The following is a 25,012-nucleotide window of genomic DNA, read 5'->3' on the forward strand; positions in this document are numbered from 1 at the left end:
ACAGGCAGGGAACCTAAAGCCGATTCACGCTGACTACCTAGAACTGAATCAAAAGGAAAACCTCGACTTTCCACATCGAAGTAACAAAAGGACCAGAGCTACTCCCTTTGCAAACCCCCCACCCTTTTTTTGCGTGGCAGATGAAAAATTGAAAGTACCTCTGATTGCTCCCTTCCCATAACCAATCAGGCTGGCCGTGGGCCAAATCTTCATTTGCATATAAGGAGTATAAGTTTGTAACTTCACTGCAGCCTCTGATTGGTCACTTTACACAACCAATCAGATGTTTGCATAGGGTGTAGCTTTGTAACTTCAGCCTCTGATTGGTCCCCTCCTGCAACCAATCAGACTAATCATGAGCCACTACTTCATTTACATAGGGCATACACCAAGTAACCAATGGTAAATCTCTAAAGGGTATTTAAACCTCAGAAAATTCTGTAACCGCTTCCTTGAGCTGCTTGTGAGAGCACGCCCTGTGGCGTGTGCTTTCATTTTCAATAAATCTCTACTTTTGTTGCTTCATTCTTTCCTTGCTTTGTTCATTTTATCCAATTCTTTGTTCAATATGCCAAGAACCTGGACACCCTCCACCGGTAACAATTTGAACAGCTCATTTTTGCAATTCAGAAACGTGCATACAAATGCTGTTGTCTCAGATACATCCTCCCTTGATCAGCATATCTAAGCAGCCTCCTCATCCCACATTCCCTTTCTTCCCCTCTCAGCACTTATTACTACTCCAAATGGCTCTGTGTTTGCTTCCCTCCTCTAGGATGTAAGGTCCCTGAGGACAGAAACCTCATACGTCTGCCTCACTACTATCTCCTACATGCCTAGAACAGTAACTGGCGTATGGCAGACACTTAGTAAATATTTGTTGAGTCAATGAATGAAATGAACCAGCTCACCTAGCCAGGGTGCCTCCTTGATGAAATGGGAAAAGAGAAATCCATGCAGCTTGGTTAGTAAATGGCTTTTTTAAAATCAGAACTCATGGAACCATGTTCTAACTCATTCACAGCATCCAGTTCTGCATTCAAATGACAAGGAAGTGAAGGAGCCTCCAAACCATGATAAGGCTGGAACCTTAGAGGCCATGGTCTTGGGACTCTCCAAGAATAGACATGAGGCTTCTCTAATAGAGCAGGGAAGAGCCACCTCTGAACAAATAACTGCAACTGTGAAGACCCGCAAGATTGGTCCCAGCCCTACTGGGAATGTGCTATGTCAAATACTGCACAGTGATCAAGACAAATACGGTCCTCAAACCTTTGGGGCCTCTCCGACACATCAGACACATTAATAGTATTAAGATGATGCGTTAGTTCTGGGCCGCTGTTGATGGAGAGCACAAAAGGGGACACCTTTCTCCTCTTGAGGTGATCAAGGAAGGCTTCTCAGTCTTGAAGTGGGGTAGAGAAGGACTAGCATGGTGGAGAGAATTGGGGGTTGGGTGTGACAGGGAGATGGGAGATGGTTAGTCCAGGCAGGAAGGATAGCAAAAGCAAAGTCACCTGAGGCATGGAATGGCATAGTGTTTACAGAGAATTGAAATTACGTTGGTTTTACTCCAGTGTAAAGAGTGAGGTCTGGAGTGGCAAGAAATAAAACCAGAGCAATGGGTACGGGGTCAAATCATAGACGACATAGGCTTTGAATCCCAAGGGTTTGGGGACTTCTTCCTAGGGCAAATGGGGAGAGGCTTTAAGAAGAGAGATGAAATGACTATCTGCTTTGTAATGATCTTCATGACCCTAAAGATTTACTGGAGGCAAAGAAAATGAAAAAGTACATAACACTTGAGACAAATACACTCTGTAGGACAGGGATGGAAAATACTGCCTCTGTGTCCAGAAACCTGATGGTGTCAACTGGGCCAAAAGTGATATGGCTGCTAAAGACAGGTTGATAGTCATGTAATTTAGACTGGCTTTGCAACTTAATGCATGTGCATGTACACACACACACCTACGCAGTCATGAGCCCAATGCCCACAGGTACAACAGTAATAATCAGTGGAGCGCCAGCAAGAAATCCCATCTTGGAAAGTCAGCAAATGGTACAAGTCATTCTCTGCAGCTTTTCAAGGAACTGCCTCTATGTAGGTCTGATCAAGCATGCTTTAGATTCAAATCCAGCAAACATTTATTTAGTGCCTACTATGTGCTGGGCGCTCTCATAGACATTAACTTCTTCAATAATCATAGTATTAAGCACATCTCTTAGACCCTTTATACTGCCCAGACATCTGCATGTAGATGGCTTTTTAAAATATTTTAATCAATTTTTACCTTCATTATATTAAAATGCAAATAGCAAGCACATAGTTTTTAAAAATCAAATAGAGTTTAAGGGTTAAATTGTCAAACAAGTGCCCCACCCCCTCCCACTTCTCAGTCTTATACCACTTGCAACTCTTTGTAGTTACTTCTTTTTTCTTTTTTTTTTGAGATGGAGTCTCACTGTTATTGCCCAGGTGGAGTACAGTGGTGAAATCTCGGCTCACTGCAACCACTGCCTCCCGGGTTCAAGCAACTCTCCTGCCTCAACCTCACGAGTAGCCGGGATTACAAGTGCACACCACCATGCCCAGCTAATTTTTGTATTTTTAGTAGAAACGGGGGTTTCACCATTTTGGCCAGTCTGGTCTCGAACTCCTGATCTCAGGTGATCCGCCCGCCTCGGACTCCCAAAGTGCTGGGATTACAGGTGTAAGCCACTTCCCATGGCCTGTAGTTATTTTTTTATGGTACTTGCACACTTGTCTAAATATGAAGTTTAGGCTATCTTGCTTTCTATTTATCAGTTTTAGGCATTATCCATTGGCATCCCCCTCAGCTTATCCTCCCAATATTTTTATTTACTTCACAAATTCTTCAGTGTTTATTATTAGGTTCATATAAATTTTGTGCACTGAAGACGTACAGAGTATATTATGTTTTCTCGTCTAATTTTTGGGGGTTTTTTCCTCTGAAGTTAACTATACTCCCCAATTGCTTAGTTTCCTATTTATATACTGTTAACTCAACCCAAAGTTCCAGATCTGTAAAACATCACAGTAGCATTTTCTACATCAGTACATCAAGAAATCCACCTGTTCCATTTTGTCCCACGGCCATGGGTCTTCCTGCTCCAGTCTTGCTTAGTTGACTGCTAGACTTTATAGTCTCTTGAGTTTCTATATCATTGGTTTCCTGCATCCCATATCCCATCTCTTATACTTTTTCAACTTACCGCTTCACCTTGCTGGAGCACATCCTTCAGTACCTTTCCCTTTCCTTTATCTACATTCTCTTTAATTTTAATTACTATTTTTTTTATTAAAGATATACAGGTACATAGTTTAAAGCGCCTAATAGTTCTATGGACTTTACAGAAAACAACAATTCCTACAGGTCACCACCTCAGTCTGCTTCCCTTCAATTTTTCCTCCCAAGAGTAAGTACAATTGGCCCTCTGCCTCTGGTTACACACTTAGACTCAACCAACCACAGATGGAAAATATATTTTTTAAAGTATGATTGCATCTAGGCTGGGCATGGTGGCTCACACCTGTAATACCAGTACTTTGGGAGGCTGAGGCAGGCAGATTACAAGGTCAGGAGATCGAGACCATCCTGACTAACATGGTGAAATCCCATCTCTACTAAAAATACAAAAAAAATTAGCCAGGCGTGGTGGCACATGCCTGTAGTTCCAGCTACTTGGGAGGCTGAGACAGGAGAATCACTTGAACCTGGGAGGCGGAGGTTGCAGTGAGCCAAGATCACGCCACTGTACTCCAGCCTGGGCGACACAGCGAGACTCCGTCTCAAAAAAAAAAAGAAAAATAAACAAACAAAAGAAGTATGGTTGCACCTGTAGTGAACATCCACAGACTTTTTTTCATCATGATTCCCTAAATAATACAGTATAAAAACCATTTACATAGCATTTACATGGCATTAGCTATCATAAGTAATCTATAGATATTCATAGGCTATATGCAAATACTATACCATTCTATATTAAGGACCATCTGTAGATTTTGGTATCTGAGGAAGCTCCTGGAACCACCCCCCATAGTTACCAAGGGTATCCTTGGTACTTTAACCTCTTTTAGGTGATTTTTGGTAACAATTTACATTGCTGCTTTGTGATCTTTCCATTGTTGGCATTATTTATTAACTTCTCAATATGGAGAATGATAATTTAATGGTTTTTCCTATCTATGCCCTCACCATATGAGGGTACTCTTCCCAACATAATTATATGGAAACTTTTAAAGATCAGTATACTATAATAATGTAACATTACTTTCAGCTAAGCCACATGGTGAATGATGGTCAATTTTCCTTTCCTGAACATCTTACTGTTTTCTTCAGTGTTAGTAACAGTATTTCCCCACCTTTGCTTAGTGTTTTATATAGGTCTTGCTAATTCAAGCCCAAACTTTTCCATCATGTTTCTAAATCTCTTCTCACGACACCAAGATGCCTCACATATTCTATCAACTCCACCTTACAAAGGAAATCATTTCCTGGGCCTCTGGCATGCTTCGAGAGCACAGCGGTCACGCTGGGAGTTCCCGCCCTCAGCATCTAGAAATTTCCTCTGCCTCTCTCAGGTTGGATCTCCCATTTGCTCTATCGCTGGTAGTTTTCTTTCCTGGTTTATGCCCTCATTTCAATGGACCATCTTCTCCAGTTGCTTTCCGAAAACTTGTTGTGTGTGAAATGCATTATTCTACCCTCACAAGAGTTTGAAGGAATATACAGTTCTAGTTTTAAAATCATGCTCTTCCATGCTATCAAAGGTCTTGCCCCAATTGTCTTCTAGCAGCCAGTGTTGGTATTAAGAAGTCAAGCCCATTTCTATTCTTGACTCTTTGTATGTGATCTATTTTCTCCTCCTGGAAGCTTACAGGATCTTCTCTTTGAACCAATGGATTTTTTTCAACAAAGTTTTGCAAGATAGAAAGCAGACAAATAAGTAGGAAAAAAAACAAACCAAACCAAAAAACAAAAAACTTTGCAGACTTAAAACCAAAAACAAGGCCGGGCGCGGTGGCTCACGCCTGTAATCCCAGCACTTTGGGAGGCCGAGGCAGGCCTCCACTATCTTTATAGTTCAATCCACTATCTTTATGCAGAAGTCTTTTGTAAGTGAGATTTTTCCCCTTATTTCTACTCTTCAGGCCAGATCAGCAGTTCTAAACTTTAGGGTACATAAGAATTATTACAAAGGGTTCTGACACAAAACTACTGGTTGTTTTTGTATACTTTATTTTATAGGTGATCTCAAGGGTGATTTTTATACCACATCAGGTTTCACTTCCTACGGTGTTTTAGAGCCTGGCCCTCTTATGTTAAGATGCCACTGCTTGGCTGGGTGCAGTGGTTCAAGCCTGTAAATTCCAGCACTTTGGGAGGCTGAGGTGGGTGGATCACCTGAGGTCAGGAGTTTGAGACCACCCTGGCCAACATGGTGAAACCCCATGTCTACTAAAAATACAAAATTAGCCAGGTGTGGTGGCACACTGCTGTAATCCACTTGAATCCAGGAGGCAGAGGTTGCAGTGAGCTAAGATTGCACCACTGCACTCCAGCCTGGGCAACAAGAGCAAGACTCCTTCTCAAGAAACAATACAAAACAAAAAGCCACTGCTTACACTATCTTGGGATATATTGAGAAAACTATGAACCAAAGAACCAGAGAGGTGATGTTCTAGACCAGAACACAGGTTCCTCTCTTTACTTCACAAACTATCAAATAAAAACACATATGGGGGAACCGGGGCTATTTAGCATGGTGAAGAAGGTTTGGTGAGTTGAGGGCTTTGGAGTGAGCATGAGAACCCCATCCCAGATCTCTAATACCATGAGGGCTCTCACAGGAAAGTGGAGTTGCACAGAATTCTGGGAAGCCCCAGCAGGGACCTGGCACGGGCAGAGAAGCCACTGGGTGTGAGATTCCAGTTTAAAAGAAGGGAGAGTTTCCTGTCACTTGGGCTGGACTGCCAATGGAGCATGAGGGCTGGTGGCTGGCAGGAAGACCCTTTGGGAAGCAGGTGCTGGGGCCTCGACTGGCTAACCTCTAGGAATTATTTTAGCCCTGGGATTCTCTGTGAAAAGATTCGTGTTCATAGAACATTGACCCAAGCAGTAAACAAAACACCACACCCTGCCAAGCCAGAGAGTAATGTGGTATGTTCTATTTTAAGAACATAATCCACTAAGAAACACAGACATCTAAAAAAAGGAATCTATGTTTATAGGCAACATGCAAGCCACAATTCTAGTCCTCTGCCTGCCTTTCCAAAATTTCTCTTTTTAACAATGTCAATTCCAAAGCGTAAACAACAGTAATTCTCAATGAAATGCTCTGGTGAGAGTTGTGAATTTTTTCCTCCTAAGAAAAAATATCTTTGGATACATCACTTTTCAGAGAGGAAAACCTTCAAGTTGAACTACGTTGATTGATTTTTCCAAAATACACACTTTTTAGAAAGTGGTAAAAAAAATTAAGCAAAAAAGTGTCAGAAGCAGCACCTTCTCCTATTTACTCAAATGTGCATATTCTTTCTGCAAGACCCTCAAAGCAGTAACTGCATGTTACCAGGCTGAAGCAGTGCCTCTTCCTACTCACTGCATTCACTTTAAATATGTATCTTTCATTCAGTCTCCGGAAGGATTCAAAACACTATAACACAAACTATGGATTATTGAACTTCAGTTCATTGGTTTCCTCTGAGAAGCTCAAAAAAACTTTTAACATTTGGCCGGGCGCGGTGGCTCACGCCTGTAATCCCAACACTTTGGGAGGCCAAGGCGGGTTGATCACCTGAGGTCAGGGGTTCGAGACCATCCTGGCCAACATGATGAAACCTCGTCTCTACTAAAAATACAAAAAATTAGCTGGTCATGGTGGTGGGTGCCTGTAATCCCAGCTACTTGGGAGGCTGAGACAGGACAATGGCGTGAACCCAAGAGGCAGAGGTTGTGGTGAGCCGAGATCGCATCACTGCACTCCAGCCTGGGCAACAGAGTAAGGCTCCGTCTCAAAAAATAAATAAATAAATAAATAAATAAATAAAATAAAAACTTTAAAAATTCAACTTATCAACTAAATTAACAATGGGCACAGCTTTTATAGACAGAAGAAACAGAAAATCAGTTAGCTGACAGCAACTTCTACTTCTGCCACAGCACTCTAAGCACATGTGAGTCATGCAGACATTTTACATCGTGTTTCCCATCTCTCACTACACCTGACATCACACCTCTATGGTTTTGATGGTCTAGAATTATCAACCTTATTGGCAACTCCTATTAAATCTTTTTCTGATAACATAAGGCATAAAGATGAAAAGAGATAAAATGTATGGCTTCTCCCAAAAGTTCTCTTTCTCTTAGGAAAATAGAAGATACTAAAGACCTTAAAGCAACCTTCCCTGCCAATTTCCATCACTTTCATTGGTCTCCTGGGATGCAGTCTTCAAATCACCAGGAGACCAATGATAGTGATGGAAAGGTTAACAGCGGTCAGGGCTGCCTGGCACTATGCCTACTGTGTAGTAGCTGCTGAATGTACGCTGACAAAACTGATGAGGAGAAAGAACAAAGTTGATTTTTCAGATAGGGATCCTCAATCTTCTTTTTTTTTTTTTTTAAGACAAGAGTCTTACTCTGTCACCCAGGCTAGAATGCAATGGCACAGTTTCAGCTCACTGCAACCTCCACCTCCCGGGTTCAAGTGAGTCTCCTGCCTCAGCCTCCTGAGTAGCTGGGATTACAGGCTCCTGCCATCACGTCCAGCAAATTTTTGTATTTTTAGTAGAGATGAGGTTTTACCAGGTTGGCCAGGCTGGTCTTGAACTCCTGACCTCAGTTTTCTGCCTGCCTTGGCCTCCCAAAGTGCTGAGATTACAGGTGTAAGCCATCGTGCCCAGCAACCTTCTAATAAAACTCTGTATTCTCTCAGTAGGCAACAAGTGCAGAAAGACAGATACATAGAATCATGCTCCATATGTACCTTCTAGACATGGCAGTCCTGCCCTGGTTATTGGCTGAATCATGATGATTTTTTTTCCCCGAGTCTTTTCTACACTATTTCTGTGGGAAAACCTAGGGAGACTGAAGATTAACCTAACATCTCAGCTTGCAGGTATTTTTTTTTTTTTTCTTTTTGGAGACGGAGTCTCACTCTGTCACCCAGGCCAGAGTCCAGTGGCACGATCTCGGCTCACTGCAACCTCTGCCTCCTGGGTTGAAGCGATTCTCCTGCCTCAGCCTCCTGAGTACCTGGGATTACAGGCATGCACCGCCATGCCTGGCTAATTTTTGTATTTTTAGTAGACCTCGCCATGTTGACCAGGCTGGTCTCGAACCCCTGACCTCAGGTGATCTGCCCACCTCGGCCTCTCAAAGTGCTGGAATTTACAGTCAAGCTTGAAGAGTAAAATAAGCTGTGTGTTCTCACTCCTCACTGCATACCAGAAAGATACATTCACTTCCTATCAGATGAAATGTTGACCATAACCAGGAGATTTTTGAGGCACTTCATCAAATTATACAAAAGGGAAATAATATTTCTTGGCAGGTAAATAGGGAATAATCACTGAGGGCAGCAAAGTACTGATTTTAAAAGAAAACATCCTTATTCAGCCAAGGTTGAGCTGCCTGGGGCAATATTTCAAATTAACTACACACGTTTCCTAAAATTAATTGTCATAACCAACTGCTATTGTTTGACACCTTTGCTGACGAAGATCAGCTAAATGTATTTCGACCTGAAAGTCAGGAGGCCACCACTGCCATTTTCCACACCAAGAGAAATGTTCTTGGAGTAAACACTCCATGTGTATCCACCAGCTGATTCTTTTCTAGATTACAAAGGGAGGTTGTTTACTTTTGAAAGAACAAATTGCTCAGCCATGATTGTTAATTATTTGAGTCAACAGTAGTACAAGAGTGCAAGTGAAATATCTTCCTAATCAAAACAAAAGCTGTCTAAATTCTCCAGAGTTTTTATTGGAAACTACCCTTAGTGCAAGAGAATGAAAATAAAATAAACTGATATATGACAAACACTAAGAATATCTGAAAATATGTTTAAACCTACATTTGGGGCTAAATGCTCTTTTCCCGATCTGCTTTTAATGTCCTTTCAGAACAGTATGAAACAAAAACAAAACTTAAAAATTCATAAGAGCTAAAATAAAAGTTATTTACAAATAGATAAGAATACGTAAATTCAGAAAAATTCACCATAGGAAAATATAGACAGAGAAGCTTCCCTGTATTCAGCAAACAGTGACCAAATACCTATTATATGCCAGACTCAAGGTACTGGAGTGTTCTTCACTATCTCTAAGAACTCAAAAGAAGGTTGTCGTGTAGTTATAACAGAGACCATACGGTCTGCAAGGCCCACAATATTTTCTTTTCTTTTCTTTTCTTTTCTTTTTTTTTTTTTAGACTGAGTCTCGCTCTGTCGCCCAGGCTGGAGTGCGGTAGCGCCATCTGGGCTCACTGCAACCTCTGCCTCCTGGGTTCAAGCGATTCTCCTGTCTCAGCCTCCTGAGTAGCTGGGATCACAGGCGCCCACCACCACGCCCAGCTAATTTTTGTATTTTTAGTAGACATGGCATTTCACCATGTTGGTTAGGCTGGTCTCAAACTCCTAACCCCGTGATCCGCCTGCCTCGGCCTCCCAAAGTGCTGGGATTACAGGCATGAGCCACTGCACCCGGCCAAGACCTACAATATTTTCTATCTGGCCCTTTGCAGAAAACATTTGCTAATGCCTATTCTAAATCAAGATGTATCTAAAGGAGAACCATTGGGTTTATTCAAAATTTGTCCAAACAGTGTTGGACTGCCATGTACTCAGTTATGGAATAGTCAGTGGATATCCTGAAGAGAGCCCTGACCCCCTAACCCATGAGTCAGAGACGTCAGATTCATGCCCAGCCTCACCATTTACCTGACACATGGCTTTGTTAGTTCAGATAACTCCCTTTCTGTCTAGGGTTTCTCATCTGTCAAATGGGAGAACTTGCCCACATTACAAGATGTTAAAGTGTTTTGGTTACTGTAAATGCACAACCTCGAAGTGAATGTACTAGAAAGCTATCACTGAATGTGTACTTGCACATGTGCCAAGTACCATGCAAGGGCTTCCTTTGTGTTACTGTATTTCATCCACATTTAATAGAGTATCGCTCTGTTAGAGGAGTACGACTCCAGTCTTCCTTTTACAGATAAAGGAACCACAGCTCAGACAGGTTAAGGGATTTGCTTGTTGTCACACAGCAAGTAGTTAACCTGAGAATCACACCCAGGATTGTCAGGCTCCAGAGCTTATGCTATGAACTATGGAGAACATTGATTCCAAAACTCTGACTCACTGAGTGGTATCCACCAAATCTATCCACTTCATTGAATAAAAGGCCTACTGGAATTGTTTGAGACAAACGCCAGTCTGGGCCTACCACAGGGGTAGTACAAACTGTGTGACAGCCTCCGTCATGTGCTACAGGTTATGAATTGCCCATAAAATAAACATTAAAGTTTTATCCATACAGTCAAGTGAAAGGGAGCCCCAAGCAATGATACTATAATGTTACCTTGACAGATGCCAGGATCAATTTCAAATTAACAAGTAACCCATAAAAAAATGGCTCAACTGCCGGGTGTGGTGGCTCACACCTGTAATCCCAGCACTTTGGGAGGCCGAGGCAGGCGGATCACGAAGTCAGGAGTTCGAGACCATCCTGGCTAACATGGTGAAAACCCGTCTCTACTAAAAAATACAAAAAATTAGCCAGGCGCGGTGGCAGGTGCCTGTAATCCCAGCTACTCGGGAGGCTGAGGCAGGAGAATGGCAGGAACCCGAGAGGCAGAGCTTGCAGTGAGCCAAGATCGCGCCACTGCACTCCAGCCTGGGCGACAGAGCGAGACTCCGTCTCAAAAAAGAAAAAAAGAAAAAGGACTGATGAGCTTTATCAGATTAGAGGGTGATAAAGAGACGATATCAAAATACAAAGTGTGATCCAGGATTGGATCCTGGTGTGGGGGTAAAAAAAAAAAAAAATGCTAGAGGTCACTTTGCAAAAACTGGCAAATTTTGAAAATAAAGTTTATATTAGGTAATAGTATTGTATCAATGTCAAATTTCCTGAATTTTTAAAACACTTTTGAGACTAAAGTAATAAAAAGGGCCATGATACCTGCAACTTATTTTTAGAAGGTCCAGAAAAAATATTAAAAATTATACATCTGTATATAATATAGACATATAAATTATATAACATACGTCAAGCAAATATGAGAAATGTTAACAATTAGTGAAGAGAAAACAAAAATTCTTTGTGTACTACTCTTGCAACTCTTGTAAGTTTAAAATTATTTTAAAATAAAAAAGTAAAATATCTGAAACTTTGCTACATGGGAAAATGCTTATGCTAAAGTGAGTAAAAACATTAGGATACAAAAGTTCATTGTAGAATGATATCACAAGAATAGGGGTAGCTTTTACACGAGTGACTATAGAGGTTAAAAAAATAAAGAAAAAAAGAGAATGAGTGTAGTTTAAAATATACATATTCGGAGGAAATAAGTCTAAATGTTACCAGTGGCACATCATTTCTGAGTGGTGAAATTCGGATTGAGTTTTCTTTTCTTCTTTTTATACTTTTTTATGTCTACATTTCTATAATAAGCATGCATTATTTTCATAATCAGGAAAAATGAGGCATTAGAGGGAAATTATACATTTTTATGAATTAAATATTCATAAAAATCTGATTCAGTTTTCAAACAATTTTATGTACTAGCTTGATAGTGGAATTTGAAGATAAGGCATCTAAGCCCTAGATAAAATCCTGTTTACAGCAGCAATACCAAATTGGTAAATTTTACAACACATTAGAAATTATTTTCCATTCAAGCCTCAGAAGAGTAGGGGTGAACTACAGGTCTAGTGCAAGAAACAGCTGGCACACCAATATTCAGCCAGAATGTTTTCAAGATTGTCAATTGACAACAAAAATAATTGTGCCTGCATTCAAGAACCCATTCTTCTAATTCATCTCTTATAGTGACTTCTTTTTTTTTTTTTTTTTTTTGAGATGGAGTCTCACTCTGTTGCCCAGGCTGTAGTGCAGTGGTGTGATCTTGGCTTACTGCAATATCCGCCTCCTGGGTTCAAGGGATTCTCCTGCCTCAGCCTCCCAAGTAGCTGGGATTACAGGCATGCACCACCACACTCAGCTAGTTTTTGTATTTTCTATTAGACGGGGTTTCGCCGTGTTGGCCAGGGTGATCTCGAACTCTTGACCTTAGGTGATCCACTTGCCTCGGCCTCCCAATGTGCTAGGATTACAGGCATGAACCATGACACCGGGCGTATGGAGATATTTTAAAAACCCATTTCTGGTTCTGAAAATTAGAATACTACATGGTGTATGTATGTGCATGTGTGTGTTTATAATTTTTTTTGTGAACTATTGGAGTCAGTTGCAGACATAATGCATCATTATTCCTAATACTTCAGGGTACATTTCCTAAAAACAAAGACTTTTTCCACCTAACCACAGTCTAGCCTCAAAATCTTGCAATTAACATTGATAGAATTCTACCATCTAAACCATAGACCTCATGCAAATTTCAGTCTTGGTCCCAATGATTTTTCTTACCAATAAAATGATCCAATTTAGGCTTCCATGTCTCATGTCTCTAGTCTCCTTCAATTTGGGGTACTTTCTTGGTCTTTCCTTATCTTTCCTTATCTTTACCATGATTTTTTCTTGGTCTTTACTTATCTTTCATGATTTATTTGAGATGGGGTCTCACCATATTGCCTAGGCTAGCCTCAAACTCCTGGCCTCAAGGGATCCTCCCACTTCAGTTTCCCAAGTAGCTAGGATTATAGGCGCAAGCTATCATGCCCAGCTAATTTGGGGCTTCTAAAGATTATTGATAAGTTATTTTGTTGAACATCCTGCAATTTGGGGTTATCTGATATTTCCTCATGATTAGATCCAACTTAAGCATTTGTGCAGGAATATCACAGAAGCGATGCTGTGTTTTTCTCTGTGCGTATCATCAAATGGTGCACAATGCCAATCTGTCCAATTGCTGATGGTGTTAGATTTGATTATTTGATTAGGGTGGCATCTGCCAAGTTTCTCTACTGCCAGGTTACTATATTCCCTTTGCCATCAATATGTATTTTGTGGGAAGACACATGCAGCTGTATAAGTATCCTGATGGGATGATATAATCATTAAAAAAGGTATACTAAGTAGCAATCAATGTTCAGCCTCCAGAAAAAAACTAACAGAATTTCATAATAAGTTAGTTAGTTACATTTAAGAACTATACTATCCTGGAAACACTTTTTCAGAACTTTCCCAGAGAAAAGACGCTGGGGAGGGAAATCCCATAATGTAGTCACTGCAGTTTGTCAAAGGTAAATCTAATGTTTATCTGCAAAGTCACAGAAGTGGTGACATTTAGATGTGCAACCTTTAATCCCTGGGGAAACTTTGAAAAATAAATATGATTTGCCCTCTAGATATATCCTTGGAGCTGGCTTTCTTGACCTATCTGAACTTTCTTGTTTGTTCTCTTAACAAAAGGCTTTTAACTGAGATAAAACAACAAGCTAGGCTAACCCTGGCTTGAGTCTGGATCACGCACAAAGTGATCCAAAGAGTGTCAAGTGTCCATGTAAAACACCCTATAAACGCTGTATCAGCCAAGGCAATTCTCAGCTCAGGTCATGCGGCTCACTTCAAGTGTCCCAGTTGAGAGGGCGTCCAGGAACTCCCCAGAGAGAACAACCTGTAGTCTTTTTACTTAAGCTTCTTATTTCCTAAAAGCTTTGTGTTTGTCTGAAAACACAAGACCAGCAATGACGCATTCTTGCTCAGAACAAAAACTGTCATTAAGATGGACTTGCAGACAGAGGCTTCAGGGCTTCGCACTAAAGACTCATTCTGTGTTTTGGAATTTATGATGATTATTACAAAAGAAATTGCAGAATCAATTGTAATTTTCCTTTCTTATACCTGGCAAGCACAATGGTAGAAACCTTTCCTAAGGCAATGCTTAACAGTTTGGGCTTGGTGCGTGTGAAATATAAAAATAAAATATAAAATATAAAAATAAACAGTGATGCATGTCTCCTCTCTCTCATTGCCTCAGGTTTCCATTTTCTAATTGAATGATTCTCTTTAGAGAATCAAAATGGTCACATGCAAAGTTAACCAAGTAAGAAGGGGAGAAAGCAGGCTAGGTAGGCCAGAGGAGAAGGGGCATTTGGGGTATCAACCAAGGTAGAGCCGGGGCAGAAGTCAGGGGACAAAGAATGCCAGCCGACAGAGTAGCCTGAGTTTTGGCTACTCCCCAAGGTGGGTTATCTGGGCATGCAGGCTGCATTTGAAGGGCAAGATCATGCGGACAGATTGTGGCTCCAAGTGGTTCAGACACCTCTATAGCATTTATACCCTATGAACACTGCTCCCTCAAACAAGACACTACGCCAGCACCCAAGGATTACTACACCTAACTCCAAATCTCACTCAAACCAATGGCTTCTTCATCTACCCCCATCCTTGCAACAAATCCTTAGCACAATTCTCAGAGATGCTAGAGGGCAGAGATAAGTAATTCCTTTAAAGTCTGCCTTTAGTTTCTCTTCCTTTCCCATGCATGACACTATAAGCAAATTCTATCATTCACATGATTCTGGAAAGACCCAAGCTTAGCAGCAGGCAGTTTTTTGAGACTTTTGATAGATCAGGGACCGCTCCATTCTGATGGGCCCCTTGCCAGCCTCAGCCACAGAGCTGCTCCAGAGAGAGCCCGCCATCCCTAGCAACAGTGGGCAGTTTGACTTTGGGTTATGAGAGGCTTTTTTTGTCCTCGTGGCCAAGTCCTAAGGAAAGTGATGAAGATTTAGAATTTCTTATTTTCTCTGCCACTTCTTTCTCCCTCTCCTCCCCCTCATTTCTGCCCACATCAACAGTTTTCTTTACATTGGAATGTAGTTAAGATTCTATATTTTACCAACAGGCTTAAGCAGGTACTTTCCTAGGTTTAGGGTTATATTGGTTCAGAGAAAAACTTTGAGAAGGAAAAACTAGAAATTCCAATATAATGAGTTAATAGTATGAACTACTAATAACTCATCTTTCACTGTTTCCCTAACACTATCTGCACTATCTATAAACACGAAATGGTGAGAAAATCACAGATAACCAAATGTTTGACTTAGAATGATCTTACTGATCTTGTACATATATAAAAAAGTCCTATGAAGACTATAAAAGGTTAGTTAATAACACAGTGACGGGCAGAGCAGAGGCATCTCCCAAATTACCCCCAGATTCCTATCACTCAATAATACTACTTAAGTCTGAGGGAATTTTATAGACATAATTTTGGCTGAAATTTACCCACAAGAAACAATGGCAGTGCTAAGTAATTAGAAAATACGCCCATTTTCTATGTATCAGGGCATAGAACAATCATTGCACAGAAAGATTCTTAAATGAAAAATAATTGATCTTCATTGAAAGCTAACTGAAAGAAGGAGGAGTTACAGAGGACATGTATCCATCCAAGTGACTAAGCATAGAGAGGGAGAAAGTGAACTGAGCTGTGAACTGTCAAAGATGTCAATAAGATAGACTACATCCTGGGAGCCATGAGTAGAGGTGGCCCCTCAGTAAATGGCAGGCTTTCCAAAGTCACAGATCTTTACCAATTTAAAAAAGTGAAAAGCTATATTCCTGTTAGTCATTTCCTAGAGAGGAGAAAGTAACATTTGGGACCTCGCTAAAGCAGCCATAAGAATTTTATGTTTATCCCCTTTTACATCTCTAATAGTAACTATTACTGAGTACCTATCAGATTCTCTAAACATTGAGTTGAACTATATGAAATTCCTAATATTTGACCATTTGACTTATAAAAATGGCAATTTCAGATGGGTTCTACCAATTCTTTTTTTTTTTTTTTTTTAAACAGAGTCTCGCTCTGTCATCCAGGCTGGAGCGCAGTGGCATAATCTGGGCTCCCTGCAGCCTATGCCTCCTGAGTTCAAGCGATTCTCCTGCTTCAGCCTCCCACATAGCTGACGCTACAGGCACGTACCACCACGCCTGGCTAATTTTTGTATTTTTTTAGTAGAGTCAGGGTTTCACCACGTTGGCCAGGCTGGTCTTGAACTCCTGACTTCAAGTGATCCACCCGCCTCGGCCTCCCAAAGTGCTGGAATTACAGGTATGAGCTACCGCACCTGGCCTCTGATTTCTAATTCGAACCTTGCAAGATGGATATTATTACACCCAATTACAGACGAAAAAAAAAACAGAAATGCAAAGAGGAATAGTAGCATACTCAAGGTCATGAAGACATTAAAAGTGCCATGTTCTGACTGGGGTCTCATAGACCCCAAAGCCAAAGGTCAGGCGCCTCTCTCTATGGTACAGCATGGAGTCATCTGAGTTAGTTCAGGCAGTTAAACATGTATTAAGCAGAACACAGAGCTTCAATCATCCCAGTGAGCCTAAGTTTTAAAACAGATTTTCTGCCGCTACCCAGCTTATCACAATTGACCAACTTATACTTTTCTCAGTCCTCTGGTCTACAAAAATGAGAGGATTTGACTGAAGAACTGATGAGGCTCTTTTATCATCTTCTAAAATGAGTCATCACAAATAAACAGATTTTAAATTTTAAAATTTAGTTCCTAAAACTTTTTAGTTTTTAAATTTACTTTTTAAAATTCTTTTTAAGATAGTCATTGTTCTTTGGAAACTACCCAAACAATATAAAATAGTTTAAAGTAGAAAGAGAAGAGAAGGTCTCCCCCTCCCCTAATTTTAGCGGTCTGTCTGCATTTGGAATTTTGCCATATACAAGCATGTGACCTTCAACCATTCCCGTAGCTTCCCTGAGACTGCGTTTGAGTGCAGAATGGGACTGGACGATGTTGGCTCCGCTTCCTCTCAGGGGAAGATGAATGTATGAGAGTAGGTGAAAGTGTTTCCACTACGGGTTTTGGGCTAGGTTGTCAGTACCGCTCTGCTAGGAGTCATGGTCACAGGCTTCCCTCTCTGGAGTTTTCCAGGATGCCCCTCGGGTGGGGATGGCCGCCAACCCTCTTCCTCTCCTGGGTCTCACAATTACTTAGCAAGCAGCCTTCCTCCGTTAGTCAGGACAATAAGGGTTGGGCATCTTGAGCTAATCAAGTGACATTAGCAAAACGGAAATAGCTGCCTGATTATGATTTAACCAAAGTAAAAATTCTTATAAAACTATCTCTGAATCATGTTTGCATCATTCCTGATAATCAGACCAGGCGGAAGCCAGTGCATGCGAGTGGCCACGAGGACTCACTCTGTTGCAGCTCCACCTCCAGCTCACTTGTGCCCCAAAGACCCAGGTTCTGCAAAGCAGATGGGCCATGTGGAAGCTGTTGTTTCCTCAGTGCCTCCTGGCTCTCCTTCCTAGTCCTCATCGCAGGGTTTTAGAGTTAAGAATCCAATAAGCAAATGCACACGTCATTTAATCTCAGAGCTGACAGAGGCCCACAAGATCGCCTAGAAATTTATACCCCAGAACACGAACATGAAAACAGCTGAAGGTCCTGCCCCATCAAGAATACGGAAGGGTTTAAATTAACCACATTAACAAGCCACAAGAATGACATGGAGTGGCCTCAACACACTAAAAATGAACCTGTCTCATGATCAAAGGATATTTCTCTTCTGTTCCTGGGACAAACAAATGCTTTGAAGTCAACTAACAGGCATACACAAATGAAAATTAATATCTGTAGTTTTCAAAACACATTTTGCAGGTCAGCTCATTTGATGTTGAATGGTTGGGAGCAGAATTTCTATTTATTGAAAACAGCATGTGCCAGCCATGTCGGACTTGTTACTGAACTTAATTCTTAACAGCAGTGGCTAATCCTAGGTATTACTGGCCCTATTTTGCAGTTTACAAAACCAAGGTTTTGACAGGTGGAATAACTCAGTGGTTCATTCTGGCCTCCCTACCTCTGCTGGGCTCTTTCCCTACAACCTCTTCTCTTTAGAGACCTTTGTTCTTGGTGCATATGTGAATTTCACTGCGGCTTCAGAAAATAAAACATTTTGCAAATTAAGTCAAGGTGACACTGAAAAACGTTAGCTCCCTTCCTACATTAGGGTCTCGTTTCTTTACTGTAAGATCCTTCCACAGCGAACAGTCCCACATTCTCCCAACCAAGGGTTAATTATCTCTGGCACCTTGTTAACCCAGAGGTGTGGCAAACCAAGAAAGTTCTGTTTTAAGAAAGCTCCAGGCCGCGTGTGGCGGCTCATGCCTATAATCTCAACACTTTGGGAGGCTGAGGCAGGAGGATCACTTGAGGCCAGGAGTTCGAGACCAGTCTGGGCAACATGGCAAGACTCTCTCTCTACAAAAAAAAATTAAAAATAGCCAGGCGTGGTGGCACACACCTGTGGTCCCAGCTACTCGGGAGGATGAGGTGGGAGGATCACTTGAGCCCAGGGGAGGTGGAAGCTGCAGTGAGCTGTGTTGGCACCACTGCACTCCAGCCTGGGCAACAGAAAGAGATCCTGTCTCAAAAAAAATTACTTAATTTTTTTTTAAAGCTCCAATTTTGCCCTCACTAGAGAAAACCTCAGACCCACCACTACAGCAGAGATTCCTATATATCTCATTATTTGCATGATATTAGCATGCTGTGTTACCAAACCCATTGTCATTCCCCTCAGCAACTACCACCACCCATACCCCTTATTTTCAAGCTATTCAGTTGCCTCCTTAAAGGGAGAAGTACAGAAGCCTCATCAGGAAAATAGAAAAAGAACAGAAAAACAAAATCAGCCAAGTGAAATCTGTTGGAGACTTTGTCCTCCTTAACCAACCTATCATGAAAGTTTACTTAACTAAGATACAAATCCCAAAAGGATTATACATTCCATGTTCTGTAATTCTATCTGCCCCAAGTTCTACTGATACTCAAAATTATCATCTTACCAGGAAAAAAAAAAAAAAAGAGGGTTTGGAATATAAGCAAATACAACTCTAAACCCAATATGGGAAATTCTTACTGGCTAAATGCTCACTTCCCTAAAAGCCACACAAATTGTATTTCAATCACTGCTGCCTCATCATTATTCTTAAAAGATTTTGTCAAAATGAAAGTGTCAAAATTTAAATAGACAAAATAAACCTCCAAGTTTCATGTTTGTTTTTAACGACAAATATAAAAATAAATTTTAAGGCAGCACAACTACCTTACCTACTTCAGCAGATTAAGGAATTGTCCACATAAAGGAAACTGTTGATCAGAAATTCCATTAGAAAGACAACACCAAAAAAAAAAAAAAGAACCTCTAGGAGATGTCTAGGAAGCCTAGGCACCTTGCATTAATCTAAGCAAAGCTCAGAAGTATGCAAATTAAAGTACAAACCATTCAGTTTTAACCAGCATTTTCAGAGAAATTTTCATTAATACTAGTAAACAGAAACACAAAGCAATATCTGAAAGAAAGCTGAGACCTTGATACTTTTTGTCTCTCACAATATTAGCTTACAGCTTAGCAACAGCCAGGGCGGAGGAGGAAATTCCTCTGTTCACACCCACCCCCCATTGATGCCTTTTTTAAGAGGACTGTGCACAATGCATTTAAAAAAATCTATTGTTGGGTGAAGGAAACTCAGATGTTTTCTTCTCCTGGCTAATAATGGATTCAATTGCCTTGAAGTCAATAAACTCCTCGGTGGGAAATACCAAGCAGCAGCCAAACAGGAATAGAGTAAGTAATGCACCAGCCAGCCGATGTGTTTGAAACCTACATTCTAGAAGGCCTTTCAATAGTGAAATACTTCATTCAGCAAACCTTTTCAATTTCACTTTATTTGTAACTTTACAAAGTTTTCTTAATTATCATTGCTGGAAAAATGAGAGTATTTCAATGTTTGAGATTCAAATAATCTAAATATGAAGTCCTTAATTGAGAGATCAGCCACGATAGCACCGTTCTCCCAAAACAGACTGGAACCTGGCATCCCACTCTCGGTAATCTGCCCAGAGTTGGAGAAAGCTAACTCCTTCGTTAGTTCGATAAAACAGACTAACATTAGAATGACTAATAGTCATTCTCCTTCCCCATTCTCTATCTTCCCAGTGCAAAGAAAGGCAGGTCATACTTATTATTATCTATTATCTGATAAAACCAAATGAAGAGCTCTCTCTTTCCTTGATAATGAGTCTCTAGAACTGAATACTATCTTTGCTAAAACTATCATAATCTGAAAAGGAGGTAAAATAGGAAAGGCATAATAGGGACCATGAATACTTGCAAAAACTGCAGCAAACAGATACTAAAGAGTATCTGTCGTCATATTAAAAAGACAAGAACAATATATTAAAAATAGCCAAAATGTTAGTGGGCAATATGTTATCTCCTTTATATTTTAGTACTGAGTTCTAACCGTGTGCCAAGCTGTTTCAATCTTTATCTACATTTTTTTTTTTTTAAGACACAATGTCTTGGTCTCTTCCCCAGGCTAGAGTGCAATAGTGTGATCACACCTCATTGCCGCCTTAGAACTACTGGGCTCAAGGGATCTTCCCACCTCAGCCTCCCAAGCAGCTAGGACTACAGGTGTGCACCACCATGACCAGTTGAGTTTTTAAATTGTTTTTAGAGACAAGGTCTCACTATGCTGCCCAGGCTGCTCTAGAACTTCTGGGTTCAAGTAATCCTCCTGCCTTAGCCTCCCAAAGTGCTGGGATTACAGGCATGAGTCACCATGCCCATCTTTTACCTACATTTACTCACTTAATCCTCTCAACAATTCTATGAGGTAAGTACTATTATCTGCATTTGACAGATGAGGACACTAAATCTTACACAGGTTCAATAATTCACTCAAAGCGACAAGGATAGGAAGTCACAAAGCCAGGATTTGAGCTTGGGCTTCCTAACTCTGCTTTAAGTTCATACTCTCTCTAAGCCATCCTCTTCCAAAAACTCCACGCCAGCCATTTTGCAAATCTACACCTACGCTCATAGGATACATCTTGAACTGGTGTCTCATACACCTTTTGCTCCATGATTTACTTTTTCATGTATCTGTTCTTTGCATCTTTGCTAGGGATAGTGAACTTCTTGAAAGTAGAGAACTGGGGAATTCTTTTGATGCCTGGAGGACCTCATAGATGGATTAACCTCTCAAAAACAAGGGCAAGACAAAAGGTGGAAGCAACCCACGTATCGAATGAATGAATGGATATACAAAATGTGGCATGTAAACACAATGGGACATTACTCAATTTTTTTAAAGGAAGGACATTGTGACACATGCTATAACATGGATAAACACTGAGGACGTTATGCTAAGTGAAATAAGCCAGTCACAGAAAGACAAATATGTGATTTCACTTATATGAGGTTACTAGAGTAGACAACTTCATAGAGACAGAAAGTAGAATGGTGGTTGCCAAGAGCTGGGGAAGGTGGAAGAAGGAAGGGATAGTTATTGTTAAATGCGTATAGTTTCAGTTTTGCAAGTTGAAAGAATTCTGTGAATGGATGGTGGTGATGGTTGCACAATAATGTGAATGTACTTAATACCACAAAACTGGACACTAAAAAATGGTTTAGAAGGTACATTTTACATTTTATGTATTTACCACAATTAAAATAAAAAACAGGGCAGGCACGATGGCTCACACCTATGACCCCATACTCTGGAACATCAAGGTGGGAGAATCGCTCGAGCTCAGGAGTTTGAGACCAGCCTGGACAACATGGTGAGACCCTGTCTACAGAAAATTTAAAAATTAGCCAGGCATTGTGGTGCACACCTGTGGTCCCAGCCTCTCAGAAGGATGAGGTGGGAGTATCGCTTAGGCTCAGGAGATCAAGGTTGTAATAAACCACGATTGCACCACTGCACTGTAGCCTGGTGACAGAGTGAGACCTTGTTCTAAATAAATAATGATAAATAAATAAATAATAAATAACAGACAAAAAAGGACAACAACCAGAATAAATGTCTACAGAAATGTCTTAATGTCTACAGCCATGCCTCTGTGGGGCCGTCAGCCTGCTGTCACGGAAGTGCAGGAAGCTGGCCGTCCACCAGAAAGTCATCCCACTGGTATGACACCAAAGCTCACTGACGGGGACAAGCCATTCAACACTGTCACCGTTGCGTTTCCACAGCCTTGCAATCTGCAGGTCACCCTCAGAACAAGCCCTTTCTGAGAGCTGTGAAAGCAAGAGGAAACATCAAACTCTAAGGAAGTATGTCTTTAAGACCTCAGCCTCTTCCTGCCTCATAGGCTGGTCCTGTAGAGGGCCCTGATATGTGGTGCTCAGTGCCAGAGGACAAGTCCAGGCATCCATCATTTCCCTTATCATGGGGCCACCGAGGTCCCAAAAATAACGAATGAGGGGTCGTTTCCACCTTGGAAATGTGCCAAGTCCACATCAAATTGCAAAGGAAACAATACTGAGAAGTGTGACAGCTTGGGATTCCTGCGATGACAGAGGTGGGATGATGAAGGAACTGCCCCAGTTCCGGGGCCAGAGAGCTGCTGTGGCAGTAGGAAGCAGTTCAACCCATATCCTTCTCTTCAAATCACAGTCCTGTGGCCTCTGCTGAGGACATACCACTAACTATACAGGCTTGAACTCCTGGCTTCAATCAATCCTTGCATCTCAGCCTTCCAATATTCTGGGATTACAGGTGTGAGCCATCATTCCTGGACTCACTTGAGCCCTCAAACACTTTCTGAGCCAATTCACTACTAGCTGCCTAGGACCCAATGTGTTCCAGACCGAGGCTGGGCTAGGAGGTCAGACAGGAGAGGCACTTCCATCTTGGGAAGATGAGCACACACACTACTAGGGGACTCAAGTTGAATTTTCTCTTTAGCTTTCAAAAATCTCCTTCTATTAACATTTTTTATATCATAATCAATGTCGTCTTTTACTTCCACTCCCCCCTTCTCCTCCTTAGGTAGGCAGCCAGGCTTTTAACTCCTTGCTTCCGGGATCTCATATCAAGGAGGTAAGATTCTTCTAGGGTTTTGTAAACATCTAAGCCATCAACAAGATTTGCAAGGTGTTCTAGAAAGGCTCCTTACCCCCTCCACCCCTGGGTGTTTCACTTTGGTCCCTGGAAGCTCCTAAGGGAACTGGCAAGGCTTCAAAGAAGAGAGGCCTCTCGTGTGATGACATTCTCCGGAATTTAGGCGGGCGAGGTGGCGGGCGCCTCTAGTCCCAGCTACTCCGGAGGCTGAGGCAGGAGACTGGCGTAAACCCGGGAGGCGGAGCTTGCAGTGAGCTGAGATCCGGCCACTGCACTCCAGCCTGGGCGACAGAGCGAGACTCCGTCTCAAAAAAAAAAAAAAAAAAAGAGAGAGAGAGAGAGGCCTCAGGCTCCAGGTTCCCAGACTTACCAAGGATTTCCTTGACCTGTCCCATGCCTGCATGAACTGGTAGACAGCCTCAAACTTGACCACGTGGACAGAAACAGTCAAAAGCTGTGGAGACGTGTTATGGGATGAATTGTGTGCACCCCTGCCCCAACCCCTGCTCCACTTCCTATGTTGAAGTCCTAAACCCAAATACTTCTGAATGTGATGGTATTTGGAGACAGGGTCTTTAAATAGGTAATTAAATTAAAATGAAGTCTTTAGAGTGGATGACTCTAATATGACTGGTGTTCTTGTAAGAAGAGGAAATTTGAGCCGGGCGCAGTGGCTCACACCTGTAATCCCAGCACTTTGGGAGGCTGAGGTGGGCGGATCACTTGAGGTCAGGAGTTTAAGACCAGCCTGGCCAACATGCTGAAACCCTGTCTCTACTAAAAATACAAAAAAAAAAAAAAAAAAAAAAAATTAGCTGGGCGTGGTGGTAAGCACCTGTAATCCCAACTACTCGGGAGGCTGAGGCAGGAGAATCACTTGAACCCAGGAGGCAGAGTTTGCAGTGAGCTGAGATCATGCCATTGCACTCCAGCCTGGGCGACAAGAGCAAAACTGTGTCTCCAAAAAAAAAAAAGAGGAAATTTGGACACAGAGGAGAGACAGCGTGAAGAACACTGGGAGAAGACACCCATCTACAAGCCAAGACCTAGAACAGAACCTTTCCTCACAGCCCTCAGAAGCAACCAGCCCTGCAAACACCTTGATCTTGGTCTTCTAGCCTCTGTCAATGGAAGAAAATGACAAGACAAATCTCAATCATTTTAGGAGATTTATTTGCCAAAGTTAAGAACACGCCTGGGAGACAGATCTACGCCTTTCTCCAAAAATAATTTTGAGGACTCCAAATTTAAAGGAGAAAAGGCGGGATATTGAGAAGCACACAGTTTTCACATAAACAAAAGGGGCAGAGGAAAAAACGTGGAGAATCTGCGTTTTACATAAGATAGCACAGACACAGTGGGGTAGGGGAACAATCAGATATGCATTTGAGTCTGGCAGGGCCTGGGTGACCACCTGTATAAGATAAGCTATCAATTTGCGTTGCCATGGTGAAGTTTTAACAGCTCACCAGGAATCTCCCTTTGGGCAAAATATGGGGAAGGCAGGTATCTTTGCATCTTGTAGCCATCTTATTTAGGAACCAAAGAGGGGAGGCAGGTTTGCGTGACCCAGTTCTCAGCTTGACTTTTCCCTTTGGCTAAATGAGTTTGGGGTCCCAACATTTAATTCCCTTTCAAAACTATATGAGAAAATAGATTTCTGTTGTTTAAACTACCCAGGCTGTGGTACTTTGCTATGGCAGCCCTAGCAAACTAAGATAACACATGTGCTAGAAATCACTGTTGAAACCATTGTAGACAGGTGTTGGATGGACCACTTCCCACAACCAAGCACATTCTAAAACCTTAGGCCCTGCATGTAATCCTAGGGTGGGTGTGTCTAAAAATAATAGGTTACATTTTCTTGTAATGGGACAGATTGAAGGCCTGGA

The 25,012-nt window shown here is 41.6% G+C and overlaps 1 protein-coding gene across 33 annotated transcripts in view; it reads right to left on the reverse strand.

The window, feature by feature from the left end:
• Positions 1 to 25,012, reverse strand: part of PALM2AKAP2 (PALM2 and AKAP2 fusion) — a 523,331-nt gene that overhangs the window by 81,521 nt on the left and 416,798 nt on the right. For 3 of the 33 annotated variants that reach the window (XM_074016849.1, XM_074016846.1, XM_074016844.1), the window contains exon 2: positions 23,491 to 23,574. The exons of the other annotated variants lie outside the window; for them this stretch is intronic. In XM_074016849.1, coding sequence (XP_073872950.1) covers positions 23,491 to 23,523 — 33 coding nt within the window. In that variant the 5' untranslated portion in view covers positions 23,524 to 23,574. The remainder of the gene's footprint in view (positions 1 to 23,490; positions 23,575 to 25,012) is intronic. 33 annotated transcript variants of the gene reach the window in all.

The sequence above is a fragment of the Macaca fascicularis genome, chromosome 15 (genome assembly GCF_037993035.2).
Source record: "Macaca fascicularis isolate 582-1 chromosome 15, T2T-MFA8v1.1".
Lineage (NCBI taxonomy): Eukaryota > Metazoa > Chordata > Mammalia > Primates > Cercopithecidae > Macaca > Macaca fascicularis.